Here is a 19,341-nt window from a genome sequence, read left to right as displayed (position 1 = left end):
GAGAGAGAGAGAGAGAGAGAGAGAGAGAGAATGAGAGGGGGCAGGCAGGCAGGCAGACAGACAGAACAGCTTCAGGCATTGATGCTCTCCTTTCACTGTAACTTCAGGATCCATTTGAGGTGATGAGGTTTGGCGGCAGCAGCAGCAGATACCTACTGCCCCCCTAGTCACCTTGTTGGGTTTTTTCTTTTTTTGGTTTTTCGAGACAGGGTTTCTCTGTGTATCTCTGGCTGTCCTGGAACTCACTTTGTAGACCAGGCTGGCCTTGAACTCAGAAATCCACCTGCCTCTGCCTCCCGAGTGTTGGGATTAAAGGCGTGCGCCACCACGCCCGGCTTGCTTTTATGTTCTTATTAGTCATTCTTGTATATTCCTTTGAACAGTGTCTGCTCAACTCTTCTTTCCCATAAAACATTGCATTATTTTCTTCTTTTTAGTACTGAATTGTAAGATGCCTTACATGTTCTGGATAACTGTCCTTTTGATAGGTATTTTTATGATATTTATTTATTTATTTAAGGCCTCATGTAACTCATGATCATAATGGTTCACTTCCTTGAGTGTCTGCATCTTAAGTGTGTGCTACCGTGCTGGGCACACATGATTTCTTCTAGACTTTGATTTACAGACTTACTTTTCTAGTAGCAGTGGTTTTTGACAAGGCAAGTTTTAAGTATCCACACATCTGTCCATGGTCTCAAGTAGCCTACACTGGGCTTGACCTTACTGTGTGGCTGAGGCTGACTTTGATCCTGATCCTTCTACCTTCATGTCCCAAGTTCTGGGATTATGGGCCTGTGTCACCGTGTCTGCTTTGTTTTTGTGAGGTCTTATTCTGTAGCCCAAGTTAGTTTAAAATTCACTGGCTGACCTTGAGCTCATAATCCTTGTGCTCTACCTTCCAAGGGAGCCACCTAATCCGGCTAGATAGAAATTCTGAAGGATCACTGGCATCCACATGGCAGCTCACAACTGTTTGTAACTTCAGTGCCATGGCTCTGGCACCCTTACACAGAACAACAGGCAAAGCAAAAACAAAAAAATGTCTCTTTGATTTTACAGTGCTAAGGAAAATTTGCCAGGGTGTAGGGAGTCTTTGAGTGAAAGTTGACTGTCATAGGAATGCTGCATCTCTGAGAAACAGAGTCTGCCTTCGTCTGCTTGCCATGCTCAGTGATCGACTAGGAGGGGCTGGTTACAGGCATGGCCCCTGCACAAACACAGCGGTGGATTTCAGAGTGCAGCAGCTGGGGCCCTTAGTCAGTTATCCTGCCTCCAGCCAGATCTGAGAGGGCCATTGTTGTGGCTAACCAGGCTCTTCTCTGGCTATGAATTGCCTGGTTGGGATAAATCAGATACAGTTTTCCCCGTGTAAATTAGGTGATTTGGCCCCTTCAACACTTTAAATGTTACCAAAAAAAAANTAAATTAGGTGATTTGGCCCCTTCAACACTTTAAAAGATACAAAAAAAAAAAAAAAAAAAAAAAAAAAAGGTATCTTAGAGTAAATAAAAATAAAAACTTAATTTTCATTAGAATTTAATGGTATGTAATTTGCTTCCGCTGATCAAATAAACTGTTGCCTAGTGTGAGGCTGGTTTGGGCAGTTAAATATGTAGTTAACAAAACCACAGATAGGACAGTAACTCTGAAGAAAACAGTTCAAGGATGCCTACATAATCACTGTCTTAACTAACCTTAGCGCAGCCTTGGATCCTGCTTACTGAGGCAGACAGAAACAATGGCAGGTGAAGTTCCTCATGAAATTAATCTTGTTAAATCTCCAGTGGGATTGGAGGTACCCAGGGGAGAAAGTAATAAAACGGGGGGAAAGTGTTTTCTTCCCAGTTTTTGAGGCATTGTCCTGATGCATAGCCAAGACTGGCCATGAACTCATTCTTCTAGCTTCACTGAAAAGTGATTTAAAATTTTAGAATTATGGACACTTAATTACTATGATGTTATTATTTTGAAACATTATTTTATATAATACTTATGCAATATGATAGTATGTGTGCTTTGAGGTCAGTTTTGGAGAGTGTCACCAAATAGTTTTCAGGGATTTGAACACAGGTTGTCTGTCTTGGCGTTGGACCTTTTCTTGTTCAGTCATCTCCCTAGGCCCTCATATGTTATTCTAAGATAGGTATTTTTAAACTGTAAGATGATTTTGAGACTCTCTTTAAAAAGTTCACTGCGTGTGTGCATTACATGGGCTTGTGTTTGTGGGTATGCAGTCATGTGTGAGCATGCATATCTTCGTGCGTGTATACATGCATGCATTCATGCATATGTGCCTGAGTGCACGGGTGCATGTAGGCGTTTGCCACACTTTGTAGATCTCAGAGAACCAAGCTTGGTGATCTGAGTTCAAGTTTAGCAACACCTGCAAGTTGTCCTCTGATCTTTATGTGCATTCCTAGGTCTGTATGCACATACATACACACAACACATACTAGATAATAAAGGGAAGGATGGAATGTGTGTAAAAATTTATTCTGAAATTTGTTGAATCTTATGTCTTAAACACAGTCAGTTTAAATTTTCTCTCTTTTTCCTTTTAAAGCGTAGTTAAGGGCTGGAGAGATGGCTCTGTGGTTAAGAGCATTTGTTGCTCTTGCAGAGAATGCAGACTTGGTTCTCAGTACCCAAATGATAGCTCACAATCACTCAACTCCAATTGCAGGGATCTGATGCCCCTGTCTGACCTCCACAGACACCAAGCATGCACGTGATGCACAGACATATGCAAGCAGAGCACTCATAGGCATAATATAAAATAAATAAGTCTATGAAAATAAATAAACCTATGAAAAATTTGTATTTTTAAAGATGTCAAAAATGTCAGAAGTTTCAATATCTGGAAAAACTTTTTTGTCTTTTGCTTTTTCTGGTCAGAGTATCACTCAGTTTATGCGTGTCCACAGAATTTAAAATGACATTATCAGTGAAGTCAGAGATCTTTCACTAGAAATTCACACGTGGGACCTACAGTAAGGCTTATAGGAATAATTACACAAATTAAGTGATCCCTAACTACATTTCTTTTAAAGCATTTTTATTTTTTTCGAGACAAGGTCTCTCTGTATTCTTGGTTCTCAGTGTAGTTGATGTGTAGCTTATAGTTATCACTTAAATAGCAAATTTGCATTCATTATTAAATCTATAACTATTATTAAGCCTATAACTAACAGGCTCTCCTATAGCTCACATTGACCTCAAATTGAATAAGTAGTGGAGGATGGCCTTGAACTCTTTATCCTTCTCCACCTTTGTAGTTCTGGGCTACAGGCATCTGCCACCCTGTCCTGTGTTACCATTTTAATGTAGGTATTGTCCCTATTTTATAGAGTAGGGAGTAAGTATGTCTGTTATCTATCAAATTAAAGAAGTGGACTTTAAATCATATCTTAACTCACATGTGTAAAAGTGCCCTGCATGGAGTCCTCATTTATTTGTACAATAGGGAAAGTCAGGGCCGTCTTGTATGGGTGTTTAAAAATATGCCTCCTGGTCTTCTAAGATTTAACTAAGTCTTTATTTAGTTAAATTATGGGTTTTGTTGTTGTTGTTTTTTTTTTTTTTTTGGTCTTTTGAGACAGGGTTTCTCTATAGCCCTGGCTGTCCTGGAACTCACTCTGTAGAGCAGGCTGGCCTCGAACTCAGAAATCCACCTGACTCAGAAATCCATCTGCCTCTGCCTCCCAAGTGCTGGGATCAAAGGCGTGCGCCACCACTGCCCGGCATATTGTACTTTTACAAATGTATATTTCACAATCAAGATTTAATTTGTATTTATTTATTATTATTGTGTGTGCATTACTGGGGGTGGGGGTTGGGGGGAGGACCACAGCTTTATGTCTAGGATGATTTAGTAAAGTCACTTTTGTTGTTTCACCCGTGGGTTCTGGGTCCTTACGCATCTGTCCAGTACCTCCCACTGAGCTGTTTGCCTGTGGATATGCATGTGCCCCTCAACGTGTGCACACAAAATAAGTCAAATGCAAATGCTTTTCTTGAACTAAAGAGTGACTGTAAAAAGTAATAATGTAGCGGGGTGTGGTAACACACACCCACATGCAACAACAATACCCTTGAGCCAGTTGCCGTAGGATCTGGAGCTGAAGGCCCTTCCCAGCTCTAGTGAGACCCGTCTTAAAGAGAAACTAAGGTGAGAGCTGTGGTCTGAGGCTGCCGTGAAGCCTTCCTTCCCGGTGCTCTGATCGCCACTGAGTTCAGATTAACTTTCTAGACCTAGCAAAAGCTTGCAGCCAGCAGTGTGTGGATGAGAATCATCCTAGCTCTTTGGAGGTGGGTGTAGGTGGATCTCTGAGATCAAGGCCAGCCTGGTCTATAAATAGTGAGCCCCTGTCTCAAACAAAAGTCAGGGGTAAGATGGCGTTTTCTGTTCTGTTCACCACCCTTTCATGAAAGCCTCAGGAGCAGATTTACAATAAAATAATATAGTGCTGAATATTTGCTTACATTTCAAAAATTTAGAATTCCCTGTTACCATCAGAAAGATTTTATAAAGTTATAGAACCTTTATTTAGTGTACATGTGTGTGTGTACGTGTGTGTGTGTGCACACGTGCACGTGAGTGTGTGTGTATTATTGAACATATACAGTATCTATATCTAAAGAGAGTATGATTCCCCACTGTGTTTAACAGATCTTGGCCATTTCAGGAGTTAAGTGTGATTATATGGTAAAGCCCAATCAAAATGAAAGGATGGATTTTCTTTCAGAATTTGAACTGATTGCTTCCATAAAAGTTAAAGACAGACAATTGGCTAATTAAATTCTGACTAAAAAGCATAGTTTGATTTCACTTAAATGAAACTAAAAGAGAGAAACTATACTAAACCACTATCCATGCCTTTGTGTGAACTTGCTTTCTCTTCTTTCTTTCTTTCTTTCTTTCTTTCATTCATTCATTCATTCATTCATTCATTCATTTGTTTATTTTATGTATATGAGACACTGTAGCTGTACAGATGGTTGTGAGCCATCATGTGGTTGCTGGGAATTGAACTCAGGACCTCTGCTTGCTCCGGCCCCACTCCCTCTGGCCCAAAGATTTATTTATTATATGTAAGTACACTGTGGCTGTCTTCAGACACACAAGAAGAGGGCGTCAGATCCCATTACAGATGGTTGTGAGCCACCATGTGGTTGCTGGGATTTGAACTCAGAACCTTCGGAAGAGCAGTCGGTGCTCTGAACAGCTGAGCCATCTCTCTAGCCCCATGAGTCTTTTTTTTTTTTTCCCCTTATTTTGAAGTTTGTCTTGGTTTCTCATCGCTTAATATTGAAATTAAAAACAGTATTTGCATTTTAAAAACTTATGACCAAACTCATTGGAATTACTTCATTAGTGTTAAAGGTTAAGGATTAAGCACATTCTGTGAATTCTAATTTGATTAATATTCTTTCTAAGAAGCACTGTCTTGCTGGGCGTTGGTGGTGCACGCCTTTAATCCCAGCACTCGGGAGACAGAGGCAGGCTAATTTCTGAGTTCGAGGCCAGCCTGGTCTACAGAGTGAGTTCCAGGACAGCCAGGGCTACACAGAGAAACCCTGTCTCGAAAAACAAAACAAACAAACAACAAACAAACAAACAAAGCATTGTCTTATATAATAGCTGCATAGAATTTAGTTTATATTTCAGTTAGCCTATCATTTTTTTAAGCATTTATTTATTTATTTTATTATGTTTGGTGTATGGGACAGAGAATAAAACTGAGGGCCATGTGTGTATGCTAGCTAAACATTACTGAACCTATAGTCCCCCTTGTAGGTTTTTAAATAGTTAATTAACTTTACTGCCAATTAAGTACTCCTATTCCTAGACAGTGCATTCTAATTTGTTTATTTCTAGGCTGTCAGTGCAAAATGTTTCCCTTCTCCTTATGTATAAGTACAAAGGCCAGGTTTGTAGCTGTATCCTTTAAATTATACAACTCTCCTTCAGCGTTCATGTGAGTTCCTCGGCTCGGCCTGCTGGGCACCCTTGCTGAGGCCTGTGACTTTGGAAGTTTGTTTATTAAGACAGAATGTAGCCCAGGTTTACCCTGAACATCTGATCCTTCAGCCTCTACCTCCCAGTTTTTGGATTATACACATGTGCTACCACATCAGGCTGGTATTCTCAATTTTTAACAAAGGTTTTTTTGTTTTGGTTTTCTTTTTTATGTATTTTGCCTGCATAGTCTAGAAGATGGCACCAGGTCTCCTGGAAGCAGAGTTCCAGTTCTGGGAACTGAACTTGGATCCTTTTGAAGGGAAACAAGAGCTCCTAACTGAGGAGCCATCTTTTCAGCCCTTCCTTAATTTCTTAAAGGTTTGAAGTCTATCACAAACAGTGACTACAACATAGGAGTTTGTTTAAAGAATAATGAAATACAAAGTCATTTATTTTTTATTTTTGAAACAAGGTCTCATTATATAACTCAGGCTGGCCTTGAGCTTTCTATATAGTCCAGAGTGGCCTGGAACTCTTGAAAATCCTCCTGCCTTAGCTTCCTGCGTGTTGGGATTACACGCATGAGCTATCATTCTCAACTGAAATAACATTTAAAAATTATTATCATCATCATTACTGCTTTACGCGTGTGGGTGTCTTGCCCGCACATATGTTCATACACCTTCTACATGTCTGTTGTTCACTGATGTCAGAAGAGGATGCCAGATCACCTTGACTGAGAGTCATCTCGTGGGTGCTAGGAATTGAGCTTGGATCCTCTGCAAGAACTTTTAATTGCTGAGCCATTTCTCCAGACTCTGACTGTAGTTTTAAGCTGTCCCTAACTACATTATATAGCACATGCCTCTTGCCTTCATCCACTAAGTGGGGGATTACAGGAACGAATAACCAGTCTCAGGTTTAACAATTTTTAGTTTTTGAATTTGTTTGTTTATATGTTAGCTTTCCACTTTTGTCTCTTTAAAAGTAGATTATACTTCAGTTGCTTCACTGGCCATTTTCTTGTTGTGCACAGTGTGTTCTGTGGTTGGTTCCCAGTACTGTTCATTGACTTGACAGTCATTTGATTTTGTATGTTCAAATTTGCTCAGCTCTTATTGCTGTTCTTATTTTCAGAATGATTTCATATAAAACTTTATTTTAAATTTCTTCTTGAATTCTTTGATTTATATGTTAACAATATCATTCTTTGTTTATTGTTTTTTATATAAATCTTTTCATGAATTTGATTTCTTTTCTTTCTTTCTTTCTTTCTTTCTTTCTTTCTTTCTTTCTTTCTTTCTTTCTTTCTTTTTTTTAAGACAGAGTTTTCTCTATGTCGCCCTGCTATCTTAGAACTCTGTATAGACCAGGCTGGCCTTGAACTCATAGAGATCCACCTACCTCTGCTTCCCAAGTGCTAGTGGGATTAAAGGTATGAATCACTGCCTGACAAACATTTCAAGAAGTTCTTTTTAGATACTGTATTAGTTATGTTTCCATTGCTGATACCATGACCAAAGCTTATGGTTCTAGAGGTTTAGGTCTGTGATGATGGAGTGAAGGCGTAGTGGCAGGCAGCTGGAACAGCACCTGAGAGATCACAGTATTGATCCACAAGCAAGAGGCAGAGAGCACACTAGGAGTGGCACAAGTCTTCTGGAACCTCAAATCCCACCTCTAGTGACAACACCTCTTCTAACAAGGATACACCTCTTAATCCTTGACACACTTCCTCTAACAAGGCTACGTTTCCCAGGCCTTCCCAGATAGTTGTAATAATTGGAAATCAAGTATTCAACATGGGAGTCTGTGGGGGCCATTCTCATTTAACACATACAGGTTTTTGTTTGTTTGTCTGTTTGTCGTTTGTAGTTCAAAGCTGCTTGTATAGGGTATATAGGTTCCCAGGTTTCTAACTTGTAACTTGCTTACAGCCAGATATGTAATAAGTACCTTGTGGGGAGGTATAATGGTCCGTTTTTATTACTGCTATGTGTACCAGTGATTGGTAGAGCCAGGAAGATAGGAAATGTTCTTTTTTCAAACATCCATGTGTAAGCCAGGCATGGTGGCCTATGCCTGTAATCCCAGCACTCTGGACATTATCAGGGAGGATTATGAATTAAAGTACAACCTGGGTAAGATACTGTCTCAAACTGGGGATGGGATGCAAGAAGAGAAAGGTCAGTATAGGCTAAGTGTGTCTGGGGAGGGACTTGTTCTTGGGCTACCTGCTTTACCTTAACAGTTGCAAGGGGCCTCTTGTATTTTCCATAACAGAACGGGCACAGGGTAAAACATGGATGACCTCAGTAACCATAACACATTACCACTTCTGTGTAATGTTACTACCTTGGCCTCTGCTATTGGAACCTAGATGAAGGGAAGGGCCAGTGGATGGCTGTGTCAAAGCTTTACTGGGCTCCTGGTTCAATCTGCTATGAACCCTAAAAAGAAGAAAGGGTGGCAGTAGATCTTATCCTGGCCCTCCCCAAGGTACAGGCTGAACAGAGAGGGAGTTAATGATTGGTATTGGAGAAATAGCCCAGAATGGAGATGAGAGTCTCATCTGAGGTCTGTGGTTGGGAGTTCATGGTGGGATGCTAAAATTGGCTAGTCAGGGTTCAAGGTTGGGGACCTGGGAGTGGGGGTACAGGGAGCTATGAGGACTGGAGGAACTCAGACGGGAGTGTTGGTTAAGGATCTAGGACCCTAAAAACACAGATTGTCAGGGTTCAGACATCCTAGCCTCCCCCCACCCCACCTCCACACACTGGCTGCTGACACACACACACACACACACACACACACCCAGTAATGGCAGCATCTCTGCTAGCAGCTACAAAAGAGCCCAGAGCTTTAGTCAGGCCTTTGTCATACATGATGGTGGTAAAGGACTCAGTCTAGAGCTTTGAAGGGAGCCAGCCTGAAAATAGATGTCTCCCCCAAAAGTGTATGTGACCACCAAAAGCGAAGGCATGGGAGTGGTCAGCAGTGAAAAGGAGCAGCGTGTCCTGCTCCTAGGTAAGCTGTCCTGCCTTCTTAATGGCAGTAAAACATGATGGTTTAGTCAGCCACCCGGTAAGCTATGCCTTCATCGTGATTCTGGTTGATGCAACGTAGACGTTTCCTGTTCTCCTGCTCAGAAGGTCCATGGTCACCTCTGTCATTTCCATTAGGGGTGAGTGTTCAGCCTTTTAGAGGCCTGTAAGGTGGTCGGTCACAGGTCTAGGCATGCCTGAATGAACTTTGTACTGTTCTGGTGTTAGTTGGGTATTCAGCATCTGGTATATCTTTGGGAAACATTAATTTATGGGACAGAGGATCATGTCACTGTCTGTGGGAAGCAAGCTATATGGAGTGACCTTGCAGTCAGCTGTCCTACAGCACCGAGGCAGGCATTTTTGTATCAAGTACTAGTTGCAGTTCAAGGTACTTACACAGGGTGCAAGTTAGGAAGGCTTTTTGCACCAAGGTGGTGGGTGATTGCTTTCATAGACTTTTCCTGATTTCTCAGTGTGATACATTACAGACGATCTCATTGCCGCACTGATGTATGTGTGCAAATCAGTGACCTTGACATTGGCTCCTAACTCCTCAGAGGAAGGCTGTGGATCTGCCTGTCTATGTTGCACTTGCTCTGCGTCCATAGGACTTGGTTCAGATCCCTAGGACCCACATTAGAATAACAAAACCCAGGCCTGACTGAGTCCCTATAACCTGCATTGGTGAGAGAGCCAGGCAGATCTCAGAGCTCACAGCCAGCCTGCCTGTCCAAAAAGGCAGGCTTCCAGGTCAAGAAGAGACATTGTCTGAAGGCAATAAAGTAAGACACCTGTGTCCTGCTCTGCCTTCTGCATTATATGCAATTGAACACTCATGTGCATACAGGCGGGTGCACTCTCTCGCGCACACACACACAAACACACACACACACAAATAAAGGAAATAGAAGATCTAGGCTTTCTAAAGCCTTTTTAGCTTTTTAGAGAGACATTAGCTAGAAAGGGCTATTAAAGATTCATCAGAATTCATCACTGTTTTCTGGCAGTTTACCCTAGGGTTCCTGAGTATCTTTGGACAGCTCATATATCAGATAGACAGAAATTCATACAAAATCTTGTAATAATAGCAAATAAAATGTTGTATAATGTGCTAGAGTTTACTGCAGATAAAGTGAACCATCGCCAGTTTAAAATTTGTAAGGTGCTGTCTTTTACTGAACATGGTGATTGTGTCTTACAAATGGAATTGCTGTCACTTTCAGTAAAATTCCTGTTCATGTCTGTTATTGAACTCAAGGTATATGCCTTGATAACTGGCTCTGCCTTGTTTTTAAAGACAGGGTCTCTCACTAAAGTTGGAGCCCACTAATTGGCTAGATAGATGACCCCCGTCTTATCTCACCAGGACAGGTGTTATTGGTACATACCACACTTGGCAGGTGAAGGATTTTTTTTTTTTTTTTTTTTTTGCAGTTTTTGGTTTTTAAGTGGGCTCTAGTCATTCAAACATGGTCTTACGTTTGCATGACAAACATGAGAATGAACCTCCCTCACTAATAACCTTTAGAAAGGAACTTGGCTGATAGCCACTTAGAAGCGTTGCTCCAAGTGACTTTAGGATTCACTGCTAGTAAATTAGAAAGTCAGTTTGAACCATAAAGGCACATCATTCAGTGTGCGGAAGTAAAATGTGTTCCCAGAGTGTTTAAAAGGGTAATAGCATCATGATAAGTGTATACGAGAGTGAATTTATCACAATACCTATATACACTAGTAAGAATATGTTGGTGAATGAAAGACTGGATTGAAAACCCTGAACCCTCAGTTCTCCATTATTTTAACTGTGCATAGCCATTGTCTTAGTCAGGGTTCATTGCTGTAAAGAGACACCATGACTAAGACAACTCTTATTGAGGAAAACATTTCACTGGAGCTGGCCTCCAGGTTCAGAGGTTTAGTCTATTATCATGGTGGGGAGCATGGCAGCATGCAGGCAGACATGGTGCTGGAGAAGGAACTAAGATTCTACCTCTTGATCCACAGGCAGCCAGGAGGGGACTGTGTGTGTTTCACATTGTGTATGTGTGTGTAGCTAGAGCATATAAAAAGCATATAAGATCTCAGGCTGCTGCCCCCACAGTGACACACTTGTTCTAACAAGACCACACCCACTCCAACAAGGCCACACCTCCTAATAGTGCCACTCCTATGGCCAAGCATTCAAACACATGAGTCTATGGGAGCCGTTCCTATTCACACCACCCTAGTCATCTAGTAAAGTAGAAGAACTGGTAAACCAGTTCTCATTAGGCTGGCAGGTCATATATTGACTATGGTTAAAAATGTGTAGGTAAATGGTTTCAGCTTCCAGGGCTGCTGCTTCACTGGTAAAATCACAACAGTTTTAAATACTCTCTTATGCAGTTCTAAGTTGTTAGAATTCTTTTCCTTCAAATATTTACCTTTAAAATTATATAAAGTGGATATGAATGTACTTGGGATATACAGTTTTTGAAGAAGAATCACCATTAGTATATTAATAATGTTTTCCCCCAGCCCTAGGCTGTCACCTCCCATCCTGAGTGCTTTCTGTCAGTAGGTGCATGTCTTAAAGCACATCGCTCTCCTCAGGAGTGGCTTTTCTTGCCATTCCTAGCTTGTTGTTGAGTAGTAGTTCTGACCCACAGTAAGCAATAAAGGGATGCAAAACTGTTTTGCTGGTTATTAAAATGCAAGCTTTTAGTAGCCAACAGCCTTAAGTGATTATGAAAAAAAGTCAGGGAAAAATAAAGATCATTAAATGATTGTCCATCTTTTCACAGTATAGCAGACTAAGTCGCAAATTGTAAAAGCACTCATTGCCCACCTGGTGAGAGTGTGTGTTTGTGAGAAAGTGTGTGTGTGTGTGTGTGTGTGTGTGTACACATAGAAAAGTTAGAGGACAACATGTTTTGGGTGTAAGCTCATCCTTTCCACTTTGTTGAGGCCGGCACTCAGGGTCTCTCTATTTTTCCTTTTGTGCTGACTCTTCCCTGCTGTCTAGCCTGCCAGGTTCTTGGCAGTTCTAGTGTCTTAGGCTCCCATCTGGCTGTAGAGTGCTGTGCTTACAAATGTGTAATTTGTATGTGGATCAAACTCTGGTCACCAGGCTTGTGCTTCTATCATCTGAGCCATCTCCTTGGCCCCACTTTGGTGTAAGGTGACTTTGTGTTCACTGTTCGTACTGTGAGTGCTTTGCACAGTAGCTACTAGATGCTGGAGACTCATTAGTGAACCTCATAGACATACCCTCTCGGTCTTAACGTTGCGTAAGGAAGGTGCAGTTAAAAGGGGACAGAGACCCATCAGAGGTCAGTTTCATCCAAGTAGAATGCTGACTGTCCTGACTGGTTCTGGGCAGGGGTCCTACATAAACAATGTTTTATCACCATCTTAGCCTCTCCCTCATGTTTCCCATTTCTACAAGGCACTGCAAACCATAGTATATGCAAAAAATACTGAAATTACAGTTAGGTAACTAGATTTTAAAAAAAGATAGAATAGCATGCATGGTGTATGAGGCTGGGAACAAAGATTGTGAAGCCCTGATTTTTTGGATAACATTCAATCTGTATTTGTAGGCTAGTTCATATTTTAATTACTTGCCTTTTTGTTTACAGGTTCAGGGGCAAGTTCACCCTACTCTTGAGTCTAATGATGATGCTCTTCAGTATGTTGAAGAATTAATTTTGCAATTACTAAATATGCTATGCCAAGCTCAGCCCCGGAGTGCTTCAGATGTGGAGGTATGACAAATGACCGCTTTTGTCTTCTATTACCTGTATGCATCTCTCGCCGTACGTTGGCTGTAATGGCAGTGAAGGAGAAAAGGGCTCCCCCGTTCATTCTTCCATCTCTGTAAACTTTGAATTGGGTATGTGGTAGCTTCTATGTGTCTTAGCTGTGAAACGTTCAGATTGTATTTTTCAGCTTAAATAAACAACTTCATGTTACTACTAGAATGGTCTGAGGCAAACCCTCTCTATGTAAACCAGGATGGCCTTGAACTCAGAGATCCCTGTTCATACATACATACAAACAGAGTGCACGCAAAGGTTTCAGTCCCGAAACATTTCCTTTAAGTTTCAGAGAGTCAAAGGGCTGATAATAAAATATCTCAAAGTATCAGAGGGAGAATTATAGAAAACACTGGGGTCAGAGGATGACCTTACAACTTCCCTGGAAAAAGTTACAAAGCAATATGGACATGTGGTGACACTAGAGCTGAAGGCTCCCAAGGTATGGCCGGCATTTAAAGAGTTAAGATAGCCAGGCGTGGTGGCGCACTCCTTTAATCCCAGCACTCGGGAGGCAGAGGCAGGCGGATTTCTGAGTTCGAGGCCAGCCTGGTCTACAAAGTGAGTACCAGGACAGCCAGGGCTACACAGAGAAACCCTGTCTCGAAAAACCAAATTAAAAAAAAAAAAAATGAGTTAAGATGCCAATCACCAGGATTGTGGTGCAAGCCTTTAATAATAGCACTGAGGAGGCAGGGGCAAGAGGATTAGGTTTCCAGATCAACTTAAACTACACAGGGAGTTCAAGGCTAGCCTGGGCTATGTGAGACCCTTACACAGGGAGTTCAAGGCTAGCCTGGGCTATGTGAGACCCTATCTGAAAAAGCAAAACAAAAGAGTCCAAAGAGTACTTTATTTTTACCCTTAGCTCCTTCAAGTCCCAGGGCTTCAGCTGGGTGGGAAGTGGGACCTGACATGTGAGTTATGGTCTAAGTCCTGGGGGAAAGATGGATTTCAGTTGAGGCAAATAAGAACATTGCTGTAAGGGAGTCTATATAGCTTATTGACTAGATTTCACGAAGCCGTAGGCCTCATCCTCAGGGTTACAGAGGGGGTGATGGAGGGAAGGAGGGGAAGAAGAAGAGGAAGAGGAGGGAAAGAGAGAAAACAAACACCAAATAACATGTTTAGACAGATTTAGAAAATACTGTATACTGGGTAATTCTCATTTCTCAACTCATTTACAGTAGATTCTTTGTGGTGGTTTGGTTTTGCTATTGTTTTTGAGACAGGATGACATATAGCCCAATCTGGCCTTGAACTCAACCTGCTGCTGTATAGTCAAGAATGACTCTTGCTCCGCCTGCCTCCACCTCCCAATTGCTGGGATTTCACGAGTTTCCTACCAGGCCTGATTGGTTTCTTCTGTAAAGTCAGACTTTTAATTCATAATTTCTTTTAAATATGTGTTTATGTTGTTGTTTCACAGAGATCTTGAATAGTATGGCTTGCCTGCCTCTATCACATTGGCAATTTCACTTGGGTTTTCTTTGATCCTAGCTATAATCTTCCATGGTTTGGCAGGATCCAGACTTACAAGAAAGGCTCACAAATCTCACCTTGCTTATTATGTTGATGTTGGTACATTTTAGAAATTTGCTAATCTGCTGACATTGCAAACATAAATCAGATATTCCTATATATATTTACATAACTATGCTTGTTTAATTTCATCTTTAATTAATATAAACAAGGAACAGAAAACCATGTGAAATTCTCATGTGGAGGTTTTGGTGCTGGAGATAGTTTTTGGTGAGAATATGTAAGAATATGACTAATAGAAATATATGTAAGAATATGACTAATAGAAATACCAGTCACATATGTAATAAGCTTTATTATTTCTTTTTAACATATCTCTTGGTATTGCATACAGTTTTATGTATCTGTACACACCTGTGTGTAGGTATTTACATGAGCGCAGGTACCCACAAAGGCCAAAGGAGTTGTATCCCTGTCTTGGTTAGGATTTCTACTGCTGCAGTGAAACACCATGACCAAAAAGCAAGTTGGGGAGAAATGGGTTTATTTGGCTTACTCTACATAATAGCATTGTAGTACATCATGGAAGGAAGTGAGGACAGGACCTCAGATAGGGGAGGAATCTGGAGGCAGGGGCTGATGCAAAGGCTGTGGAGGGGTGCTGCTTTTTGGCTTATTCCCCATGGCAGCTTCTACCTGCTTGCTTATAGAACCCAGAACCACCAGCTCAGGGGTGGCACCACCCAAAATGACCTGGGCCCTCCCCATCAATTAATTACTAATTAGGAAAATGCCTTGCAGGCTTGCCTACAGCCCAGTCTTATGGAGGCATTTTCTCAATTGAGGTTTCCTCATATCTGATGACTCTAGTTTGTCAAATTGACAAAAACCTAGCCAGGAAAATCCATCTGAAGTTGTAGGCAGTTGTGAGCCCCCTGACATCGGCTCTGGGAATCCAACTTAGGTCTTTTGGAAGGACATTGCTTGGTTTTAACCACTGAAATTTAATAATTTCAAAGTGCTGCTTTATAAATTCTGTATCTTACAACAGTTCTGTGGGGGGGGGTGTGTGGGAATATCTTTCTCTTTGCTTACATATTTGAAAATTGACCGTCAGAGCAGTATTGACATAAATGAAGATCCAAGGAAAAAAAATCAATTTTCTGGGGCTGGAGAGATGGCTCTCTGGGCCATAAAATCACTTTAGTGCATTGATCATACAAAAAGAAGTAGAATAGAAAATACTAGTGTGCTTCGTAAAATAAGGGCGAGGTTTATTTAGGAAGCCCTGTTACAGCTCAGTTTCTTTATAAGTGTATAATATAAACTATTGAAAATTATTATCTAACTACTGTATTTATTTGTATGTGAATGTAGACATAAAGGGATCTGCATGTGGGTTCTGGGGATCAAGCTTAGTCGTCAGGCATGGCTGCCCGTGCCCTAACTTGCTGGGTTGTCTGCACCAGAATGGAAATTTAGTATTTTTTACTGCATTTTCTCTCTCTCTCTCTCTCCCCCTCTCCCCCTCCCTCCGTCCCTCCGTCCCTCCCTCCCCTCTCCTCTCTTCTTAATTTATTTTTTTACGTTCACATACAAAGTAGTGTGTTTTTAAAAAAATATTTTGTGTGTGTGTGTGTGTGTGTGAGAGAGAGAGAGAGGGGGGGGGAGGGGTGGGGAGGGGATGTGAGTGTAAGCATGCATGCAGTGTGCATAGGACATCTGGAGTCTGTTCTTCCCTTCCCTGTGGATTTCTGAGATAAGTCCTCAGGGCTGTGCAGCAAGCTCACGCTCCGTGCTGAGCTATGTCACAGCCAGGCAGGATGGACAGCTCCAGACACAGGTGAATGCCATTTATACCTAGTACTTACGCATTCTATCCCTCATTCCTCCTTTTTGTTGGCTTTTCTTCCCTCAGATAATCCTCCCGTCTACTTTCATGTACTGTGAATTGAGGTTTCAGAGTGTTAGGGCTCACAGGGCTGGAGAAGAGCTGCAACTCCAGGATAGAGCTCTTACCTGGGATGCAGAGCCCTGGCTGCAACCCAAAGCCAGAGCGTAGGAAGAGGAGGGGGGGAGGGGAGGAGAGAGCACAAGGGCTCCTGTTCTGAATGTTCTTTTGTATCTTCCCCTACCCTCCCAACCGTTTGTGCTGCCACCATTTTAGACCTTTTTATCACCCTTATCATACAGGATAAAGGTTTGCTACTTTATTCTGTGTTTGTTTGTTTCTTTGTTGTTGTTGTTTTGTTCTTTAAGACAGGGTTACTCTGTAGCCCCAGCTATCCTGGAACTCACTCTGAAGACGAAGCTGGCCTTGAACTCAAGAGAACCGCCTGCTTCTGCCTCCCAAGGGCTGGGATTAAAGGCACCACCACTGCTGTGCACCACCACTGCCCAGCTGCTGCTGTAATTTTTAACTACAAGAATTCTTTTGACTTCTAATTTAATTAAAACATGACATTTTAAATATTGGTACCTGGACAGCCTTGAACATAAAATGAGGAGAGGATTAGATAAGTGCTTATATATCTGCTCCTAGGATGTGCTAAATGCACCTATGCCTCCCTCACACCTAGCTCTAGAGTATCCAAGGCAGTGCATTTACTAATTGAATTTCATTCAGGTTTGCATTCAAGGGGCAATGTTCACTTCATTTTATCGTACATACAAGTTGAATGCTGAAAATTTGTTCAAGGTTTTGTAACAGCGACCTCTACTGGCTCTAACTGAAGTATGTGCAAGTGAATTTTAAACATCTGAAGGGAGGTGACAGTGAATTACATTAAAGTAGGGAATTTAGCTACTATAATGGCTCGTTCTTTAACTGAATAACTTCCAGATGTTAGAATTGAAATAGTCTGCTAAAGATGGACCCGTGCGTTCATGGTAGGTCCACCATGTTAAAGCACAGGTTAGCAGTGCAGGGCACTAAGGCTTGTGACCTGGATGATATGGACTCTCACATGAATGCTACTTGTATTTATAACTGGGGTTAAAGTAAGGATGAAATAAATAAGAATTTATTGGAGTTGATATTTGTAAGTCTCCTTCCATGAAACTGAGTGAAGTTTAAGGTGACTTACCAGTCTTGCCATTAGTGTTAATGAAGGTGGGATTCAGGATATGATTTACCTGGTAATAAAAAACTGTGTTTAGTCCCTTAGTGACCTAATTAAGAAACTAATACATTGACAATCACAGGATTTTTGTTTGTAGTGTAAATTATGTGAAAAGCTCACGTATATTCTTTATTTAAAAGTAAATTTTAAGTGATGAACTGTACTTATTTGTTGCTTAGTTATTATTTTCCTCTTTTCTAAGGAACGTGTTCAAAAAAGTTTTCCTCATCCAATTGATAAGTGGGCAATAGCTGATGCCCAGTCAGCCATTGAAAAGAGGAAGAGAAGAAATCCTTTATCCCTGCCAGCAGAAAGAATTCATCATTTATTAAGGGTAAGCTGAAATAAGCCACATTACCTAGGAAAAACAAAATAACTGAATAGTAAAATCCTTTTAAATTTTCCAGGGGTTCATGTTGAGGTAAGGGGGTGCTGTGGTAATGAGTGAAGCTTGGGCAACGTGGTTTCATGTGATTTCATACCAGTAGTAATAAATCGAAGACTTGGGAAAGTTATATTATAGATCTCATTTACTCCAGGGTTGCTAGAAAATAAAATTGTAAATATTTCTCTCTTTCTGGTCAGAGCTAAGTATCCCATAAAGCTTTAAAGTCTGCTAGCACTTTGTGTAGGGCTGTCTGTGAGACTGCAGTGAGGATCTGTGTTTCTGTGGACAAACAAGCTGTGTCTGCTTAAACAAGTTAACCACTTTAGTGCCCCCAGAACTAGAAAAGCGCCAAGAATCCTAATAATGCTAGTTTGGTTTATTTACCATGACAAACAAAATAACTCTCTACCTCACACACACACACACACACACAAATACCTTGTTGTGATATTTAAAACCTTAGTACAAGTTTCTGTTTTTTCCCTTTGAGACAAGGTCTTACATTATTTCCCAGGCTGGCCTTGGCCTGAGTGTTGGCATTAAAGGCTGGCATTGCTACGCCTGACTGACTGACCTGTGCTTTCTCCTCTCCCGTAAGACTTCATCTTCCTTGGGAACTTCTGGCTCCACAGACGCACATACTGTCTTTGAAGTCTAATAATAGGATCATTTAAATGCTTAGTAGCACATAGCATGGAGGTTTGTTGTTTGTTTTGTTTTTCATGGAAAGCCAAGAGTGTGTCATAAGGATAGAGGTATAAGACTCATAGCTATTCCTGGATGCCAATATTACAGCACTCTCATTTGGTATGAGAACGATTTTGTATAGTTTCTTCCATTCCTTCCTGCTTGGTGATATACCACATGCTCCCCACAGCAAGCTCAGACTTTGTGGTTAAAGCACTTACTTACCCAGTACTGTGTACTGCTCCAGGACTGTACACACCAGAGACAGTTCTGCTTCCATCTGTGTGTGCACACGCACGTGTGTTCTACACACAATAGGGTGTGTGTGTGTGTGTTTCTCATGAGTGAACTAGTGAAAATTAAATTATTAAATATTGGTAGTGAGTGACGCGCTTCAGTGAAAGTTAAGCTGGGTTGATACGGTTTTATTTTGTAGTTGATTTATTAGATTTTACTGTGTATGACATTTAAACATGCTTTCCTTTTAATTTTTCAGGAGGTCCTCGGTTATAAAATTGACCACCAGGTTTCTGTTTACATAGTAGCAGTATTAGAATACATTTCTGCAGATATTTTAAAGCTGGTGGGGAATTATGTAAGAAATATACGGCATTATGAAATTACAAGACAAGACATTAAAGTGGCAATGTGTGCTGATAAGGTAGGAGAATCAGCTTCTTTGTGTTGTATTCATAAATTATTACTTATGATTTATTGGATGCTAATATACTCTTCAGAAAGAATAGAAGTGTGGAGCCGGGCGTGGTGGCGCATGCCTTTAATCCCAGCACTCGGGAGGCAGAGGCAGGCGGATTTCTGAGTTCGAGGCCAGCCTGGGCTACAGAGTGAGTTC

The 19,341-nt window shown here is 41.2% G+C and overlaps 1 protein-coding gene across 1 annotated transcript in view; it reads left to right on the top strand.

The window, feature by feature from the left end:
- The window catches only part of Sos1 (SOS Ras/Rac guanine nucleotide exchange factor 1), an 85,517-nt gene that overhangs the window by 7,560 nt on the left and 58,616 nt on the right, over positions 1–19,341 (top strand). The window contains exons 2-4 of the mRNA XM_021185997.2: positions 12,633–12,758; positions 17,616–17,747; positions 18,985–19,149. Coding sequence (XP_021041656.1) covers positions 12,633–12,758; positions 17,616–17,747; positions 18,985–19,149 — 423 coding nt within the window. The remainder of the gene's footprint in view (positions 1–12,632; positions 12,759–17,615; positions 17,748–18,984; positions 19,150–19,341) is intronic.

This window comes from Mus caroli, chromosome 17, assembly GCF_900094665.2.
Source record: "Mus caroli chromosome 17, CAROLI_EIJ_v1.1, whole genome shotgun sequence".
In the NCBI taxonomy this organism is placed as follows: Eukaryota; Metazoa; Chordata; class Mammalia; order Rodentia; family Muridae; genus Mus; species Mus caroli.
The sequence above is the reverse complement of the archived record's forward strand: the minus strand, read 5'-3'. Positions and strand labels throughout refer to the sequence as shown.